The following is a 21,332-nucleotide window of genomic DNA, read 5'->3' on the forward strand; positions in this document are numbered from 1 at the left end:
TTGTAAGTGAAAACCAGTTTGGTTGATGCCATTGTTGATTCGGGCACGAGAAGAATTTGATATCCGAGGCATTGGTTCAGAAGCTGGGTCTGAAGACGGTTAAGCATCTGAAGCCCTATCCATTGGGGTGGATTCAGAAGGAGGAGAAACTGAGTGTAGTTGATCAATGCATTGTCAGATTTGCGCTCCACGAGTCGTATATTGACGAGGTCACGTGCGATGTCATTCCATTGGATGTTTGTCAGATTATACTGGGCAATCCGTACTTATGGGATAGATATGCGATCTACGAGAGGCGGGCTCAAAAGTACACCTTCATAAGGATGGTGAAAAGTTTATTTTTCGTTCGGTATCTCTTCCGAGGGAGACAAGCTTGGGGACGGTGACGCGAGCGAAGAGACTAGTGAATGCAAGCAAGAAGTTTGTCTCGTTATGTATTAGACTTCCAGAAAAGCCATCGATAAAGGATTGCAACTTGAGGCAAAAGGTGATTAAGACGAGACACGGGATGGATGAGATGTTTCCGACCGGACGTCGAGATCAGGTTCATAGTAGGGTCAGATGGTGCAGAAAAGATGGAGGAGTTCGAGAGTTTCCTCAGTAAAAGTTCTAACTTGAACGGGACTTCAAGTTCCTAAAGAGAGGACTCATGATACGGGTGTATCTTCTCTTCGGGAGCTTAGCGATCCTCATGGGAGTTTGATGATAGATGATTCTCATGATAGTATGAGAATAGTGGTGTAAAACAGTACAGTGGAACACAGGTGGAAGCGTGGAAAGAGACGACGAGCAGCATATTCGAAGAATCCAGTTTTCAGCTCGTGAGTCGACTCATACATGTGCATGAGTCGACTTATCAGGTTGAGTCGACTCATGCCTGTCATGAGTCGACTCACACAGGCATGAGTCGACTCACGAAACCAAGCCCTGTTAGCAAAAGTTGCTGACCAGTCGACTCATCAGTTATGAGTCGACTCATATGAGGTCATGAGTCGACTCATAAACTCATCGAAGGTTTCCTAGTTCATTTGGGTTTATGTTCACGTGTTTTCCTGTTAGTTTTGGACTTGGTTATTTACCAGATTGTCATCCACGTTTGTACACCTATATAAAGGGTTGTTTAGGGTTTCTAAACATCAGATCTGAAAACCAGAGAGCGTGATCTATGAGATCTTAGATCAGAGAGAGATTATAATCTTTGTATTAGGGTTTAGTGGGATTGTGAGGGAGAGATTTGTAATAGTTAATTCTTTATAATCTAGAGAAGGTATTTTTCTTTGTCATACTGAATTGTTCTGTGTTTTAGTTATCTTCTTCTCAACCCACCTTTTGGTAATTCTGCGAGCAAAGGGTGCTCGCATGGCAACTCGTATCATACCATGAGATACCAGGATGTAGCTAATCCTTTTTAATATATATAGGAGTATTAGTAGATATAAATTCGAACTCAATAGATTGGGGGAGAGATTTGGAGAGTGGATAGAGCAGCTAGAAGCAATATGAACATGGTTTGATACCCATTTTTATGCATTTATTTGGAAATATATTGGATTCCACCACTAACAAACCCAGGGGATATGCCCTGTTGTTTCGTTTCTTCTGCTTCGTTTCTGACACGTCGACTCTTATCCTCTGTCTTACTCTTTAACTGCATTATTATTAAATAAAGGGATCGAGGAAAAAGGCGTAGTATGCGCGCGGATGGGTTCGATTTGGTGAAGGTTGGAAAGAAAAAGAGAACATAAGACGGTCATGGGCATGGGTGGAGATAGAGATGTACGGCAGCTGTTACGGAGATGAGTACAGGTCATTTGACGGTGGTAGAAACGGTATTTTGTCTCTTTATCGGGTGTATGTAAATTGAGTTAGTTGTCATGAACTTCTTTATAAATAATTCTAGTTATTAATTTGTACATTCCATTTATTACCTATAAATATACATAGTTCGATCATCTTCCTAAATTTTGTAACTTTGGCACGCGGGATGTTTTCACGGTTATTTTTGGGTTAGTTTTACAAAAAAAAAAAACCCTAAACCTCTGGGATGTGTTGTAGCCCATGAACCCTCTAAATTTTGCTTATCTTACATAACCCCTTTAAACTGTACCCCATCTACCTCCCCAACCCAAACCCAACCTGGCTTAATCGTCACCGCACGCGTCCCCCCCATCCTTAGTAGTCAAACAAACCACTAACACCCGACCCGTCGCCCCCCGCCCCAAAAACAAAGACAGGAAAGAAAAGGAAAAAAGTTTAGGGGGTTTTGTGAAATCAACCTGGCCTTAATTTTTCACTTTTTGAATTTCAAAGACTACTAGGGCCCACTTAACATTAGCTACATTCATATACTTATGGCGCCTAGGTTAGTGGGTGCTGCATAAGCATGCACTTGGTTGGTCTGGTGATATAAAACACGAGAGCAGCCAGAAGCGAGAAAAAAAATTAGGAGAACGAATAAGCAACAACATAAATTAAGAAGAGCAGGGTCGCAGCTAGCAGCACAATTTATAGAAAGAGGAGGATGAAGCGAGGATGGAGAAAGCGAGCGGATAATAATGGATGGTGCTGATCTGACAACGCCGACGCCCATGAGTACTAGTAGCCATGCAGAACGTCTCGAGGCCGAACTTTGGGTTTCCACTGGGAACAGCCCTGCTCCTCATCGTCGTGTTCTGTCTGAGTGGTATCTTCTCTTGCTTACCCACTGGGACAAGCCTCGCTCTCGTCCGCCCCCGCGCGCCGCCTTAATCTTCTCCCCGCTACTACTACGACATCATCATCATCATCCTCATCATATCAGCTGCTGCTGCTGCTCATACACTGATCCTCATCTGCCACATTCCATCACCCCGCAACGTCCAAGCTATTTGCTTCCAAATGATCAGGTAGGAGGAACTCCTTAATTAATAGTCCTTCTACTTACTTTTCCTACTCTAGCTACCTACTCTTTCCTTCTACTTACTTCCTAACTCTGAATTACTCTTTCCGCTTCATGCGTCTTCCTCTGCATCTCGCTGTCCTGTCCTGTGCCGTCCGTCGGCCCTGCGTGCGATTAACAAGGCTTAATTAGTTATCTAATCAAACTAATCAAACCTATGAGTACACGAGAACTTCATGTGCGGGCGACTATAATTTGCTTATTAATCTATTATAATCTTTTCCGTTACATCCCTCTAATTATTGTTCCTCCACGAAACCTCAGGTTTTCTCTCGCTTAATTGCTGTTCTCTCTCTCCTCTACATATATAGTTAATAAACACCTTGTAACATTGAAATCATAACACGTTCAATAAATTCCTTTAACAGTTCTTCAGATATAAAACAGTTTTTTTAAGATAATTAATTTTGTAGTAAAGGGTTCGAATTCTTTTTATAAAAAGTTTGTATAAAGTCAGTAATCGTGACATATTTTATTAATTTTAGTAAATACAATAAGATAACTCGATCTTCAATGATTTTATAAACCATAAAACTTATGAAACATTAATTTAAAATAAACAAAACATGTCATTTGTTCAAATAAATTGAGAAGAAAGAAGGATTAATTGGCTGATCTATAAATCAAAAGAAAAATGTAATATTGGATATAATGGTAAGAAGTAACTTACGCACAGTGTTTTTACTACTAAGAAACAATCTGATAATTTCTAAAAGAAAATGAATATAGAATAAAATTTATTACCAAAATAATTTAAAGGATCTTTTGCACTAATTAATATAGATACTTTGAGAAATTAAGAAGGAAGAGTAATTTGATAAATTTACGATAAATATTCATTACTACAAATTTTAAAATGAAATTCCTTAATTCACTAGGGAAATTTTGAAAAACAAGCGATTGGATGCGTTCAGAAAAAAAAAAGGCACTTTATATATTAAGTGCAAAACAACAAAGAGGTTTCCCAAAAATTTTGGGTTTCGAGTACCTAAATCCCATTTTATTTTTTCATTTAGTTATGTTAAGGATAATCTACTGCATGCGTTAAATTAATTATTAGTTATTACTAGCTAGATAATCCTTAATTGCTTCCAAAGAGCAGTCTTTATCCGGCCAGGAGCCATAACTCTTCTACTATTAGTTGCATCCAATTATATATACATCGATCATCCAATCATCTCAACAGGTTATTCTCACTTTATCTAACGTACGTATATCCAACGTCCCTGTGCTACTAATACACTCATTTCTTGTCCTTCTCTTATAAGTTGACAACATTTTTTATCTTCAAAACGTTGTCTACTGTATTTATACAAGTTTATTGTTTAATATATATATATATAATGTGGATTCCTGAAACTTTTTCTTATTCTTTTGTTTGGTTGGAAGACAAATTGTGGGAAGATTAGTGATAATGGATCGTATTACTAGAGTTATACTACTTTGATACTACTAGATGCAAAAACGGGATCCTTATGATCGAGTTGCATGCTAGCTATTGGACCCAACTTCTTTGTGCCTAAAGAGGACAAGAGTCATACAACTCTTGTAGCCGCGATTAATTTCCACACGGATCGATGGTTAAAACTACGTAGGGAGATACATATTTTTCTCTGTACAAATTGGAATTCATGCTTTGGTGGGGGTATATAGGGTGTGGGATGTTGTGTTTTAAGTATTGGAAAAAGTTGAAAACCTGAAGGTGGTAATTTTCTAAGAACCCCAAAACTTAAAAGGGGATTTTTGTGCTGTTTTAAGAGTTACGGGAGGTTATCCGAGAGAAACACTTAAAGATAGATCTCAATTCCAATTTATAAAACTAGCTAGGGTGTTTCTAATATGGATGGATTGACAGAGAGAAACATTCAAATGCTGTGAATTTCATTAATTTCAAGGTAGAAAAGTTTGAATAAGATCGAAGAAGAAATGACGAGGAAAGAGCGTATGCATGTATGCCAAGAGAGGGAGTTAGTTAGGGGTCACGGTTGTTATATTCATGGCTACGAATACGTATATATTCTACTCTGGATTTGTAATGTGTGGATTCGTCTCATTGTTCTAATGATTGACGTGATCGAGTCATGTAAATTCTGGTGCTTAATTATAATGCCCAATATTTTATTTCTTGTAGGGCGCAGAGAACAAAACCTACGAGAGCTTGCCTGTTATAATGCCAGGAGATCAGATTCCAAAATTCGTTGCCTGGCCTTGTCCTTGTCACTCCCACGCGATCTCTATCCAATGCTAATGCCCCAGTTATTAACACTAGAGATGGTGCTTTTTTCCTTCCATTAATTAATCGCATCCAACTCAACCTGTAGATTCCTACAGATTGTGATCTCTTCTTCTTAATTTTCTTTGATACTTGTAATTAAACATTTTCTAGCCTTCTCAAGTTTGTCCGAAGAAGTATTTAACCATTCACTTAACCGTATTGATTGTATTATCTTAGCTCTTAAACTCCTAGAAAAGCCATATTTGGTGGTCAAAGTCATTTTCCAGGAACTTTCCCATGAGATTTCATGGGAGTTTAATGCAAAATACCTGCCATCACATATGAAAGCAAGCGGTAACGATCCTCATCTTCTGCTTTTCTGATCACTTGAAATAGAAAACGAGTGATGATAGCTAGCTAGCTACAATCCTATAGCACTAGAGAAGGTGTATTTGTAAACAAAGTATTCTTTAATACTTCACATTTTGTTCAATAAATACTAACTATTTTCTGCTCCTGGTAGCATGATCAGGCATTTGATATAATTGTGCAAGGGCGATGCTCCATCAACTGCAATTCTTTAGTACTCTTGCTTTTTCTTCTAAAGATTCTGAAGCAAATATGGCCGGGCATCTAGAGGCTGTACTTTCAACAACAATCCTCTCTCTCTCTCTCTCGAGGGATGGATATAGTGGCCGAAATTAATTTCAACAAGAGTATGTTCTATTGAAAACTTTTCGCATGGGTTGCACGTGCGTACACATGGGAACCTGAATGTTAAGCTAGTTTTGACATAAAACTGTCAGTCCAAAACTCTGCTACTCAAAATTCTTCTTTTGAATTCGCGCTCGTTCAGATCAATTAATGCCCAAGCAGTTGAGATTGTTCTTCAAACCCATTAAAATTCCCAAGTAAACTACCGTGCCACTAAATCCACAACTGATCAAATGGGCTTCAAAATTACAGCTTGCGGCGTTCTAAACTCAAACATCAACCAGCGAACGAGTTGTACGCTCTTGTTTGAGGAAGGAACAGAGGAGCAATTAATCCAGGATGAACCCTTTGCTACAATTGAAGTTTTTATCCTTTCTTTATTGCAATGCAATCAGAGGAACAACATAGAGTGGAGTCGTACAGTGCTCCTACCTGCCAACGCATCAGGCAGTCACTATGTGACATTGTGTAACCAAGGCACTCACTACGTGACATGGTAACCAGTTATTAACCGATGCGTCTTGGTTTCAAAAATACTAAAAAGAAGAAGGAAAAGGGGCAAAACAATAAAAAAGGATAGTAATATTTATAAAATTTCGCACTCTCTACCCCTCCCGCTCTCTCCGCTTCTAACACATACAAACATAGAGATCCTCTGGCAGCCTAACAGACAACATTACATGAGCCGTAAGGTGGGCTGGTCTTAGAAACGGGCATTCTCTAACCCATGTAGATCACTGACCCGATTGAGGGATTTTCTCGTGATAGCCACCTTGGCGAGCTGTTCGGCAGCACGCCAGGCCGAAGTAGGGGTGAGTGGCTCTCCTCCTCCGCCTCTAGCCTCGCCTAGCAATGCCTGTTCGCTCCACCTCCTATGAGACGGTGATCTCCGCTGCTGCTGATGCTGCTCCTGCTGCACTCTTTGAAGATCCTGTAGCTCAGCCTCCAATCTGAGAACAAGTTTTTTCTGAGTGTTAGAAACGACAGCAGTTGTCGAGTGCTGGAGCAGAAGGGATCGGGCAGAAGAGAGCAAGTGGATAGCTGTATCCAAGTCACTCAGCTCCACAAGGCGTCTTGATTCTGCCACTGCACGGGTTGTTACAAACAGGTTCCTCAGCTGCTGTTGATCATCTCGGTTGGATTGTGCAGTCCTTGTTGATGAAGAGGATGAGAAAGAACGAAGCAATACAGGAGACTGGCTATTGGTTTGTCTCTGATTTTGGTCTTGGGACTGAAGGGGCGTTGGTATTGGCATGATCAGGGGCTTGCGGATCACATCTCGGGTAAGCGGATCCCTGTAGCTGCACATGATTGATATATTGGACATGGCATGACATTCAAGTAGTGCGGCCTTGGGCACCTTGAGCTCCACAAGCAGCTGCCTCACCTCATCTACGTACAGGTCCCCAAGGGAAACCGACTTCCCTCCTTCCCCATGGGAAAATGCCTGGCCGATGCTACCATCACATTCACTGGCACCACCATAGGAATATGAATAGACAGAAGATACGACACCAGATGTAGACGGTAAGGTGAACTGGAGATGGACATCTTGCAAGACCATGCCCACCAATCCGTTCATACGCTTGGCAAAGGCATTCTCTTCCTCCATGACTGGAAGCATACCGCTGTTAGGAGGGTTTGCCCTCTTTCTTTGCTGCTGCTGCTTCTGCTTCTGCAAGTCTTGAAAACTTGCAGAAGCATGGATTGGTATCTCAATGTGGGCAAACGGTGTGGCCGATGATGTCTGATTGTTCTGACTCCTATCTTCTAGGGGTGGTAGCATGCACGTTTTGCTGCTTCTGCTGATCATGCCCTTGACGTTGAACATCAGACAGGAGCATGATTGTGGCGATAGGATTGCGCTCCCTGCGGTCTTCAAGGACCTTGGTAGCCTTCCGAAGGGCATCACCCATGCAAGATGCGGAAGAGCAGTCACCCTGAGCCTGAGCCTGAGCCTGAGCCTGGGTGGTTCCACAGATAACAAGCCTATCGACAATTTGACGGGCGGATCGCTGGCCTGTTCGTGACATCCTACGCAAAGGGAAAAGTCTCTTGGCTGCAGCAACTGAGAAAGCCACGATAGATAAACGGTCTCCAGGACCCAAGGAGGAGATGACCAGGCGCATGGCTCTCTTCAGCATCTGAAGCTTGGTGGCTGTCATGTTTCCACTGACGTCAAGAACCGTCACCAGATCGATAGGGGGACGGCAAGAAGGATGATCCAACAGACTGTGAGGTATCATCACCGGCAATGTGGGTGCAGCAGCAGCAATAGACTGTGGTCGTGGGGTAAGAGGAGGTGCTTTGACCTTGATGGATACCACGTACGTCAGATGGTTGCGACTGGTAGAGACTAGAGCCAGAGAATCCTGTACCACGGTGAGTGCAGCCTTGATGCCATCGTCATCACCATCACCTTTATCACCATCTTCTGCTTCTAGTTCTTCGGGAATGGGATTGAATTGCAGTAACCCATCAGCAACCTGGCTAGTGGGAGAGGGTTGTAGGGATTCGTCATCGTCATAGATCTTGGGATTAATACTTGCACCACCACCACCACCACCGCTGCCGCCAAGGGATGTTCTTTCCCCATCCCGTCTGGTGCTGTGACGACCGCGATGTCGTCGAGCAGGGACAGATGCGCTGGGACGAGGAGCAGCGGGAGGAGAAGGAGAAGGAGAAGGAGAAGGGGGCTGGAGGGAGGAAGCGAGCAAAGGGGCGTCGTTCCAGGTAACGGAGCAGACAGGGCATACAAGGCATCCCTGAGTCCGAACACGGGAAGATATGCAGGGGAAATGGAAGGCATGGGAGCACTCCGCCGTAAACACCGCCCCCACGCTACTCCTCACGCCCTCCCCGCATATGCCGCATCTATTCTGCACCCATTAACAAACAAACAAACGATTCTATCTCCATCAAACTTCGAATCAAAATTAATCTGAGATTAACCAAAATAAGAAGAAGCGCCTCACAAGCTAAGATCTATTCAAGTACCACGGCTGCATTACAGCCAAAACAAAAAGCATCCTATTCCTATTCCTATTCTTATCCCCCCTTATCCGGCAGGAGCAAGAGGAAAGGGGCCGATCGTTGCAGCGCAAAGAAGAGAGAGGGAGAGCAGCTCGCTTACTTGACTAATTCATAATCACAATCTACAACAGCGGATAGCAGCGAGCTAAGCTAAGCTAAACTAAGGCAGCCAAATAGGGAAAATAATCCGTGGGACATATCACACACAAATAGGGAAAAGGGTAATAATAGAGGACGAGGGATGAGAGATGCGTGAGAGCGGGTACGCTTTCTACTCTCGAGAGACGAAGAGCTGTCATTGAAGAGCCAACATCTGGAAGGGGATCTGGGGGAGGAGGAGGCGAAATAGCCTCGGGCTGATCTCTGTAGAACCCCCTACTATTTGGCGACGATGACGCTTTGGGAGTTGCGGAAGTAGACGTAGCAGCAGCAGCATCTGACGCCAGCGCCGTGGTGGTCTTGCATTGTAGCCTCGGGCTTTCTGATCAAGGCCTGCTGGCGGCGGCGGCGACGGTGGAGGAGGCGTAGTCGTGCGGCATCTGGGGGTGGAGGTGGCAGAACGCAAACGAGGGGTGGACTGGTTGCTGCTAGGATTACTTCCTCCTCCTCCTCCTGATCCGGAGAATATACCTATGCCCAACTTCACAAAGCTCCTGCTGGTGCTTGGACTTTGCTGCTCCAACGTTGTTGTTGACGCTGATGCTGATGCTGATGTCGTTTCCGGATCTCGGCGGATCGACGTGCAGAACGCTCGCCGCCATCCTGTTCCCATCCCAACACCACGCCTTCCTTACTTTCTAAAAAAAAATCTCTTCTTTTCTCAAGGTCCCTCTCTTACCCTTTTCTTATCTCATAGGGGAAAGGAACGCTAAAAGGCAAGGAAAAAGGGTGTGCCAGCCGCTTTGTTTCCTTCTGGTCAGCGCCACAGGACAAAAGAAGGCGGATGTGAGATGGGGTTTGGATAAATTAGAGTCCGGTAGCTTACGGAATTTAATTAATCCATAAAACTTTTTATCTCCTAATATATGCAAATTATATACGAGAGAAATGGGTATGCTTGGTACCAACCATAAGTTTTTGTGCTTGGTAGCTGTTGATGCTCGGTATCAAACAGCCAATTAATCCAGAAGAGGATTGTTGCGGGGTGGTGGTGAAGGATGATGGTGGACCCGTTCCCTTCTCCAGCTTTACGCCTAGTTCTTGAATGAGGGTCTGATGTCCGTGCTGCACAGACAGAAATAACTCGTGAGAGGGCGGGGACCGGTTCCCCAATGGTTCCTCCGACGATCAAGTCAGTTGATAAACATGAGCTTGAGTGGAGTTTAGAACTATGTGTCCTTATGCTACGTGCATTAGAGATTATCATCTCTCAGATTGGATGGACTAGAAGAGTTAGATTGTTATTTGTTTCTTGCCTTGATTTCATGGGCTTTTTCCTCGGTTTTTATAGGTCCTCCCGTTCTGATGGTGAATAACATCTATATATAGCGTGAAGGTCCGTGGTAGAACGGTCATTTCGGCCATACAGAATGGCGGTGGCAAAGCGTGAGCTGGAAGATGAGTCATCCTTCTCTTTACAAGTGTCGGCTGACGACCGGAAGGGAAGTCATTTCAGCATGGGAGAATGTATCTCCGCATTATCCGTGAAGTGACTTGTGAGAATGTATTACTAATTATTAGCTAATAATTAGAAATAACATGAGTGTAAATTAGAACTAACGTGGTATAAATTATAACTAACATGACAGAAATTAGAACTAACATGACATAAATTAAAACTAACATGGTATAAAGTAGAACTAATATGACATAAACTAGAACTCACATGGTATAAACTAGAACTCAAATAGCATAAATTCACAGCTAATAATTATTTAATTAATTTGAATTGAATCTATGATAGATGCAGCAAGCAACGAACAGAGATTCAAATAAACAAATCAAAAGCTCTAACATTAAAACGAATTGAGCAATAAGCTGATAACATATTATCTTGGGTGCTTTGAAAGAGAACTTCTATCCTAGAAGTAAGATCAACCTAAATTTAAATTCCATCTATCCTAGATCTGATAAGATATTTTCACCCTAAATTTGACAATTATCCGCATATAAAATTCTGGGTTTTCTCACTCTAGCAGTAGCTTTTTAAGGTATAAGTATCTTGGGTCTCTTACAAATGGTATTACAATCAACCTCATCTGCATATTCAACCAAACAATTAATGGCCAAACAAAACAGTACCCAAAAACGAGACATTTTTATTCAAAATTTTCACAGCAGGCAGCTTTAAGGACATTTTTATCCAACAATACCCAAAAACGAGATAATTTTCTGAGCAGATCCGATCAAAAAGGTAAGGGGAGGTCGGCAAGGGTGTTCGTCGTCATTAGAAGCGGACGAAGGCGAGTAGCAGAGAGGGGTTGGCTGATACTCGATGGAGGAAGTGCGACGTCGACACTGATAAGAGAGAATGAGCGAAGAGAGAGATGAGAGAGAAATTGAGATGGGGAAAGGAGTTTAGAGAGAGAGAGAGAGAAGAGAGTGATGATCGTTTACAGAGAGAGAGAGAGAGAGAGAGAGAGAGAGAGAGAGAGAGAAGAGTGATAGCTGTCTTCCACTTTTCAACAATTAAGTTTTTATGCAAAATTACCTCAGCTCATAATTATTAGATCTGTGGCTGATATTAAGTCACATCAGCTCCATAGGAGGAAACTCCCCCCTCCTATGTCAATGACCTCCATTAAACTCATGAGATTAATGAGTATCATATATTTGTATGTCATATGAGGGGATTTCATCGTATACAATGATATGGCACAATTTTCACCAAGTGAATAAAGTAGGAGAGATAATGTTTCATAACTATACTTAGTGGAGATTGTGCCACATTATTGTATATGAGAAAATCCCCTCATATGACATATGATACCGATTAATCTATATATATATATATATATATATATATATATATATATATGTTGGCCTTCTTGTTTTGATGATGTTTAACAAACAATTTATTACTAATGTTGTTTGTCTAGTGTTTGTGCATTCCTATGTTTTGTAGACAAACAACGTTGTTGGAGGATGGATGGAATAGAGCTTCAACGATCATATCCAAAGGAGGTTGGCGGAATGTCGGTGAAGCCTTGCTATTCAAAGTTCAAGATCCAAGTTCAAGCTTCATCCGCGAGATTACCAAGTCAAGCTTATTGAAGATCAAGATCATTGCTTGGGTAATTTAGTTTAGGAATTTATATTATGTGTGTTAGTACTTTAAGCTCAATCATATACACACATACACGTTTTGGTTTTTGTATATATATAGTTATATATATACATATATGTTTTGGTTTGATAGTTTTCAAGTTTTACTATGAAACAAATGAATAGAATTGGAAAATACTATTTTGTTTCATGTTTATATGCCTATATATGATTTCACCTTTAACAAGCTTATATTTAATGAAATCATATTTAGTGTTTTGAATATATTGCATAGAATATGCAATTTTATGAAAATATTGTATTTCTAGGTTATAGACTTCATAACAACATGTTATATCTTTTATCAAGTCTATACAATCATTTCATAAGGTTTCAAAATGTTGTTTAAGTCAAAATATCAAAATATCAATTTTCAGGTTTTCATGTTTTGGACTATTTTGTAAAATGATGATATTTTTCATTTGGGAAGTCCTTTTTGATAACCAGTCATTGTAGCATGTTTATTATCATGTCTACAATCATTCCCCAAAGTTTTACATTTTTTGGAATTTATTTGATATTTTTAAACAGTGTTTTAAAATCAGCTTTGTTTTTCTGGGATGTCAGTTTTCGGTCGACCGGTACGGTCGACCGGTCAAATGATCATTTCTCAGTAGTTTTCCAGAGAGTCGTCGGTCGACCGGTACGGTCGACCGAAATTTCGATTTCTATATCGGTCGACCGCGCCGGTCGACCGATGATGGCTCCGCTTGTTTTCTGGATTTTCAAGGTTGTTCGCGGTCGACCGGATTTTCGGGTCGGTCGACCGAATCATTTTTTCGGTCGACCGAATCGTTGTCAGGTCTCCCAACGGCTATTTTTCTAGCCGTTGCAGAACTTCTGTTTTGGGCTTTTTGGTCATTTTGTTTTGGGGGTTTTTGCTGAGATTTCTAGTGGGTATATATACCCCATTGCTGATGTCTTTTCAAACTGATTAAGAGAGTTTTAAAAACAAGTTTAAGAAAGTTTTAAACAAGGGTTTGAGTTTGTTTAGTTTGTTTTTGGGGTTTGCTGTTACAAAGAGGAGTTTGCATCACCAGTTGAGGATTTCATCCTCAAAATCTTCTCATCCTCTCTTTGTGTTTATAGAGAAGTTTTCTAACTCTTTTCTCTAGCAATTTCGTTATTGATTTTCATATTCTTACTATTGCTAGTTTGTTATTTGAGTTAGATTTTATTTTACTCATTGTTACACACACCCACATTGAGCTTTTAGTATTTACATACATAGTATAGTTGGGTGGTGAGAGTTTGTAACTTTGAGTTGTGCTTAATTGTGTTCTCATCCATAGTTGAGAACAATCATTTGTTATATTGTGCTTATTGTGAGATTCACTTTGTAATACACTTGTACACCGAGTGAGGAGTGTGTGGTGAGAGTCGGGGATCGTCCCAAGAGGAGTGGCGTCGGTTGACGTGCCTAGGGAGAGGTTGTAACCGAGCACTTGAGGGAGACACGGCTAGGTCCAACACTTAGTGGGTGTAGAGTGGGATTACAATAGTGTGTTGATTGTAAAGTTTTCGGTTAGCTAGAAAACCGAGTGTGAGGTGTAAACGTTGTTCGGGTGAACGTAGAAAACCCGGTTGTGATAGTGGATTTCTCCCCGGGAGTGGGGAGCGGAGACGTAGGACGGAAGGTCCGAACTCCGTGATCATCTTTGTGTGTTTGTGATTGTCTTGGCGTCTCACTTGTGCTTATTGTTCATATCATTCTTGTCGCCATTATCTATTGTTCACATTGTCCACTATCTTGTTTATCTTGTTTATGTTTATATCACCCTTAGTTTATATATCCTTGCATATATATTTCATCATATAGGATATATCACTTTGTGTATATTGCTTATTCTTGCTTATAACTATTGTATATCTATCTTGCAAGAATATAACTTGTTAATTAGTTTTTAATTGGCATTTAATCGGATTAGATTAGCATAAGACCCTAATCACCCCCCCTCTAGGGTCTAACAATTGGTATCAGAGCTTGGTGCTCTTTGATTTAAGGTCTAATCGCCTTGAGTTAAAGATCCAAGTTATCTTTTTGTGCTAATCTTGTTTTGATTGCATTTGTATCTTGCTTGCATATTTTTACAAATTATGGATATGAATGATGCATCTTGTTTAGGCTATGATTCTAGTATTGCTCCTAAATTCAATGCTTTCCCTTATGCTCAATGGTGTTTTAGATTCAAAATATTTGTTCAATCTAAAAATATCGATTTATGGGAAATCATTGATTGTGCTTATATTGTGCCCACGTTGGAGAAATCCAAGTGGAGCAAACATGATAAAAAGATGTTTATTATGAACAAGCTTATGTTAGAATTTTTATTAAATGCATTTGATTCATTTATGTCTAACAAGCTTGATTCTTTTGATAGTGCTTACACCTTATGGAAATTTATTGAAGCACATCAAGGGGACTTGGAGGCGATCCAACAAGCTTTGGCGGATCCGGCTTCAAGTTCATGTGGAGCGTCATGCACACGTGCACTAGGCGATAGCCCTAGTGAGGTTTGCGAGTTCGAAACAACTAATGATTTATCTAGTGATGAACTTGCGTGTGCTAGTGAAAAATTATTGCATGCCTTTAACAAATTGCAAAATGATTTCATTAATTTACAAAGCAAGCATGTAGAACTTATATCCGATCATGAGAAGCTAGCTTCCAATTTTGATATCATTTCCAAAGAAAATGTTGCTCTTAAAGAAAGTAATGATATGTTAAAATTGGAAAATGAGAAATTATCATCATCCATTTCTAGCTTATCTCATGCTAAGATTGATGCCATGTTAGAAGTAGAGAACATAAAGAATGATACAGCTTCTTTTATAAATAACTATTTATGTTCTACTTCTAAAAATGCATATGTGCCTAAAAATGAAGATTTGAATCTTATGAAAAATAGTATTTCATCTTTAGATTCAACTTTGAAAATATGCATTAATAATCATAAGAGGCTTATGGACATGTGTGCCAAGACTAAATCAAAATCATCTACTCATTATGCACACATGTATAGCAAAACTTATAAGTGCTCTATTTGCGGCCGTCAAGGTCATTTAGCTAAGTTTTGTTATGATGCACACAAACATAAGAATTTTAATGTTCCTTGTGCATCTCATATAGCTTCTTCATCTTGTACACTTACACATTCACATGCTCATTCTCACAAAGTTCATCATAAGCATGCTAGTGTGTTCAAGTGTGATTATTGTGGTCGTTTTGGTCATTTGGCCAAATATTGCTTTGATTTGAAAAGAAAATCTCATTTGACAAATGCTTCCAATAGACCACATGTTTTTAAATGTGATGTTTGTGGTAGGTTTATGTTTGGATATCTTGCTAAATTTTTTTTTGATTTGCAAAATACTCCAAATTTGCAATTTGCTCCAAAAAGACCACCTTTGTTTAATGATGTTTCTCATTTGCAAAATAATTTTAAAAGAAAATCTTTATTTGCAAATGATTCCCGTGCACGAGCTAATGGTCCACAAAAACAAATTGATCTCTTTCATTGCACAAATTGCAATCAGAAGGGTCATTTGAGTGATTATTGTTTTGACCATGTTAGTGCACCATATGTGCCTAAGAGGGTTCATAACCCTAAGGCTTTGAGCTTTAATGATAGGGGTCATGTCCCTAAATCTTTTGGTACCAAGAGTTCTTGGGTACCAAAACAAATTTAACTTTTAAACCAAGAATTGTAGTATTCTTATTCTTCCACTTTCTTGGTTTTGAAAAATGTATTTTAAACTTTTATGAAAACTATTCCTTTTATTGGTTAAATTCTTTTGTTTTCATAACTATTGGTTTTGCTTTGATAAGAGGTTTGCATTTATATAACCTTCCGGATTTATTGGGTGTTTATTCCCAAATTATGTTTACCGGGTGCAAAAATGTTTATATGGGTTAATACTAGCTCAAGAGCTAGATATAGTTGCCTCTCTTGATTTTTGAAAATCAAAGATGATTTTTAGTTTTTTTTTCAAATTACTTTTGAGCTATGAAAATTTTGCTTTGATTTGTTATTTTGAATTCATTATATAAGCACAAATAGATGATTCAAATTTTAAATATGCTTTATAATGTATTCTATGAGTGGTTTGATCAAGTCTTACAAAAGATTTTTTTTGTTGATCAAACATCATTTTTGGTTTAAAATGGTTGATTTATGATTTCATTTTGTTGATTTGTTTTCATTCGAAAACTCTTTTTTGCATGATTTTCATGTTATTCTCTCAATTGTTTTTATAATTCTATTTTTACATGGTTTTTATTTTTTTTTTTTTGTTAATGAGACACTATTTTTTCATTTTGACATATTTATATGTATTCTCGTTATCTTTTTGTATGTGAGTAGTGGTTAGCATATTCTCCATTTATGCTTGCTCACATATGTTTGCCTTGAGCCCCATTGCATACATTCATTAAGACATTTTGATAGGGGGAGCAATCCCTATATCTTTCTATGTGTTATACTCACCCATGCTTTTTGATAGGGGGAGATTTCGCTCTCTTATTCTTTTGTCCCCTTTTTGATGTTGTCAAAGGGGGAGAAATATTGTGAGTATATTCTTTTTGTTTATATGCATGTGAATTATAATTTATATATCCATTTCCTTTCATGCATATATCCTTTTTGTAAATTGTTTGTCATCATCAAAAAGGGGGAGATTGTTGGCCTTCTTGTTTTGATGATGATTTACATTCGTATTTATTCTAGGCAAACAACATTGTTGGAGGATGGATGGAATAGAGCTTCAACGATGAAATCCAATGGAGGTTGGCGGAATGTCGGTGAAGCTTATGCAATTCAAAGTTAAAGATCAAGTTCAAGCTTCATCCGCAACGTGTACCAAGTTGAGCTACAATGAAGATCAAGATTGCTTGGGTAATGTAGTTTAGGATTTATATTATGTGTGTTAAGTAGGGTAATCTAGTTTAGATTTTATATTATGTGTGTTAAGTACTCTAAGCTCAATATCATATACACACACAATATTGGATTTTCTCACGAAATGAGCTATTTTGAGAAAACTTTGTGATATTGTTTTATTGACCATGTTTACTTTATATTCATATGTTATAATGTTTATGAAGACATTTTATAAAGTTTCAATATGCGTTTAAACTCTTTTTGTCAAAAACATGTTCTTAACAAATTCATATTCATGCATGTTTTTACAAAATAATGAGTTTTCACAATTGAGAAATAAAAATTGAAAATTTATATTGAAGAGAGTCGATAAGTGGATTTTTGTCAGAGGTGTAGTGTTAACGTGACAAGAAGAATATTGCTATGGAAGCAATTTTGAGGACTTATCGCTCTATTGAAGAGAGTCGATAAGTGGATTTTTGTCAGAGGTGTAGTGTTAACGTGACAAGAAGAATATTGCTATGGAAGCAATTTTGAGGACTTATCGCTCTATTGAAGAGAGTCGATAAGTGGATTTTTGTCAGAGGTGTAGTGTTAACGTGACAAGAAGAATATTGCTATGGAAGCAATTTTGAGGACTTATCGCTCTATTGAAGAGAGTCGATAAGTGGATTTTTGTCAGAGGTGTAGTGTTAACGTGACAAGAAGAATATTGCTATGGAAGCAATTTTGAGGACTTATCGCTCTATTGAAGAGAGTCGATAAGTGGATTTTTGTCAGAGGTGTAGTGTTAACGTGACAAGAAGAATATTGCTATGGAAGCAATTTTGAGGACTTATCGCTCTATTGAAGAGAGTCGATAAGTGGATTTTTGTCAGAGGTGTAGTGTTAACGTGACAAGAAGAATATTGCTATGGAAGCAATTTTGAGGACTTATCGCTCTATTGAAGAGAGTCGATAAGTGGATTTTTGTCAGAGGTGTAGTGTTAACGTGACAAGAAGAATATTGCTATGGAAGCAATTTTGAGGACTTATCGCTCTATTGAAGAGAGTCGATAAGTGGATTTTTGTCAGAGGTGTAGTGTTAACGTGACAAGAAGAATATTGCTATGGAAGCAATTTTGAGGACTTATCGCTCTATTGAAGAGAGTCGATAAGTGGATTTTTGTCAGAGGTGTAGTGTTAACGTGACAAGAAGAATATTGCTATGGAAGCAATTTTGAGGACTTATCGCTCTATTGAAGAGAGTCGATAAGTGGATTTTTGTCAGAGGTGTAGTGTTAACGTGACAAGAAGAATATTGCTATGGAAGCAATTTTGAGGACTTATCGCTCTATTGAAGAGAGTCGATAAGTGGATTTTTGTCAGAGGTGTAGTGTTAACGTGACAAGAAGAATATTGCTATGGAAGCAATTTTGAGGACTTATCGCTCTATTGAAGAGAGTCGATAAGTGGATTTTTGTCAGAGGTGTAGTGTTAACGTGACAAGAAGAATATTGCTATGGAAGCAATTTTGAGGACTTATCGCTCTATTGAAGAGAGTCGATAAGTGGATTTTTGTCAGAGGTGTAGTGTTAACGTGACAAGAAGAATATTGCTATGGAAGCAATTTTGAGGACTTATCGCTCTATTGAAGAGAGTCGATAAGTGGATTTTTGTCAGAGGTGTAGTGTTAACGTGACAAGAAGAATATTGCTATGGAAGCAATTTTGAGGACTTATCGCTCTATTGAAGAGAGTCGATAAGTGGATTTTTGTCAGAGGTGTAGTGTTAACGTGACAAGAAGAATATTGCTATGGAAGCAATTTTGAGGACTTATCGCTCTATTGAAGAGAGTCGATAAGTGGATTTTTGTCAGAGGTGTAGTGTTAACGTGACAAGAAGAATATTGCTATGGAAGCAATTTTGAGGACTTATCGCTCTATTGAAGAGAGTCGATAAGTGGATTTTTGTCAGAGGTGTAGTGTTAACGTGACAAGAAGAATATTGCTATGGAAGCAATTTTGAGGACTTATCGCTCTATTGAAGAGAGTCGATAAGTGGATTTTTGTCAGAGGTGTAGTGTTAACGTGACAAGAAGAATATTGCTATGGAAGCAATTTTGAGGACTTATCGCTCTATTGAAGAGAGTCGATAAGTGGATTTTTGTCAGAGGTGTAGTGTTAACGTGACAAGAAGAATATTGCTATGGAAGCAATTTTGAGGACTTATCGCTCTATTGAAGAGAGTCGATAAGTGGATTTTTGTCAGAGGTGTAGTGTTAACGTGACAAGAAGAATATTGCTATGGAAGCAATTTTGAGGACTTATCGCTCTATTGAAGAGAGTCGATAAGTGGATTTTTGTCAGAGGTGTAGTGTTAACGTGACAAGAAGAATATTGCTATGGAAGCAATTTTGAGGACTTATCGCTCTATTGAAGAGAGTCGATAAGTGGATTTTTGTCAGAGGTGTAGTGTTAACGTGACAAGAAGAATATTGCTATGGAAGCAATTTTGAGGACTTATCGCTCTATTGAAGAGAGTCGATAAGTGGATTTTTGTCAGAGGTGTAGTGTTAACGTGACAAGAAGAATATTGCTATGGAAGCAATTTTGAGGACTTATCGCTCTATTGAAGAGAGTCGATAAGTGGATTTTTGTCAGAGGTGTAGTGTTAACGTGACAAGAAGAATATTGCTATGGAAGCAATTTTGAGGACTTATCGCTCTATTGAAGAGAGTCGATAAGTGGATTTTTGTCAGAGGTGTAGTGTTAACGTGACAAGAAGAATATTGCTATGGAAGCAATTTTGAGGACTTATCGCTCTATTGAAGAGAGTCGATAAGTGGATTTTTGTCAGAGGTGTAGTGTTAACGTGACAAGAAGAATATTGCTATGGAAGCAATTTTGAGGACTTATCGCTCTATTGAAGAGAGTCGATAAGTGGATTTTTGTCAGAGGTGTAGTGTTAACGTGACAAGAAGAATATTGCTATGGAAGCAATTTTGAGGACTTATCGCTCTATTGAAGAGAGTCGATAAGTGGATTTTTGTCAGAGGTGTAGTGTTAACGTGACAAGAAGAATATTGCTATGGAAGCAATTTTGAGGACTTATCGCTCTATTGAAGAGAGTCGATAAGTGGATTTTTGTCAGAGGTGTAGTGTTAACGTGACAAGAAGAATATTGCTATGGAAGCAATTTTGAGGACTTATCGCTCTATTGAAGAGAGTCGATAAGTGGATTTTTGTCAGAGGTGTAGTGTTAACGTGACAAGAAGAATATTGCTATGGAAGCAATTTTGAGGACTTATCGCTCTATTGAAGAGAGTCGATAAGTGGATTTTTGTCAGAGGTGTAGTGTTAACGTGACAAGAAGAATATTGCTATGGAAGCAATTTTGAGGACTTATCGCTCTATTGAAGAGAGTCGATAAGTGGATTTTTGTCAGAGGTGTAGTGTTAACGTGACAAGAAGAATATTGCTATGGAAGCAATTTTGAGGACTTATCGCTCTATTGAAGAGAGTCGATAAGTGGATTTTTGTCAGAGGTGTAGTGTTAACGTGACAAGAAGAATATTGCTATGGAAGCAATTTTGAGGACTTATCGCTCTATTGAAGAGAGTCGATAAGTGGATTTTTGTCAGAGGTGTAGTGTTAACGTGACAAGAAGAATATTGCTATGGAAGCAATTTTGAGGACTTATCGCTCTATTGAAGAGAGTCGATAAGTGGATTTTTGTCAGAGGTGTAGTGTTAACGTGACAAGAAGAATATTGCTATGGAAGCAATTTTGAGGACTTATCGCTCTATTGAAGAGAGTCGATAAGTGGATTTTTGTCAGAGGTGTAGTGTTAACGTGACAAGAAGAATATTGCTATGGAAGCAATTTTGAGGACTTATCGCTCTATTGAAGAGAGTCGATAAGTGGATTTTTGTCAGAGGTGTAGTGTTAACGTGACAAGAAGAATATTGCTATGGAAGCAATTTTGAGGACTTATCGCTCTATTGAAGAGAGTCGATAAGTGGATTTTTGTCAGAGGTGTAGTGTTAACGTGACAAGAAGAATATTGCTATGGAAGCAATTTTGAGGACTTATCGCTCTATTGAAGAGAGTCGATAAGTGGATTTTTGTCAGAGGTGTAGTGTTAACGTGACAAGAAGAATATTGCTATGGAAGCAATTTTGAGGACTTATCGCTCTATTGAAGAGAGTCGATAAGTGGATTTTTGTCAGAGGTGTAGTGTTAACGTGACAAGAAGAATATTGCTATGGAAGCAATTTTGAGGACTTATCGCTCTATTGAAGAGAGTC

At 39.1% G+C, this 21,332-nt stretch overlaps 1 protein-coding gene and 1 pseudogene across 1 annotated transcript; one reads left to right on the plus strand and one right to left on the minus strand.

The window, feature by feature from the left end:
- Positions 1-2,604: 2,604 nt before the first annotated feature.
- Positions 2,605-5,657, plus strand: LOC109828161 (uncharacterized protein At5g65660). The gene is given in 3 exon segments (XM_020395189.1): positions 2,605-2,698; positions 2,701-2,885; positions 5,070-5,657. Coding segments are annotated over 3 exon segments (396 nt in total). The 3' UTR covers positions 5,187-5,657.
- A 753-nt stretch (positions 5,658-6,410) lies between these two features.
- On the minus strand, positions 6,411-9,788 carry LOC109828160 (annotated as a pseudogene).
- Between the last annotated feature and the right edge of the window lie 11,544 nt (positions 9,789-21,332).

This window comes from Asparagus officinalis, unplaced genomic scaffold (genome assembly GCF_001876935.1).
Source record: "Asparagus officinalis unplaced genomic scaffold, Aspof.V1 AsparagusV1_Un782, whole genome shotgun sequence".
NCBI lineage: Eukaryota > Viridiplantae > Streptophyta > Magnoliopsida > Asparagales > Asparagaceae > Asparagus > Asparagus officinalis.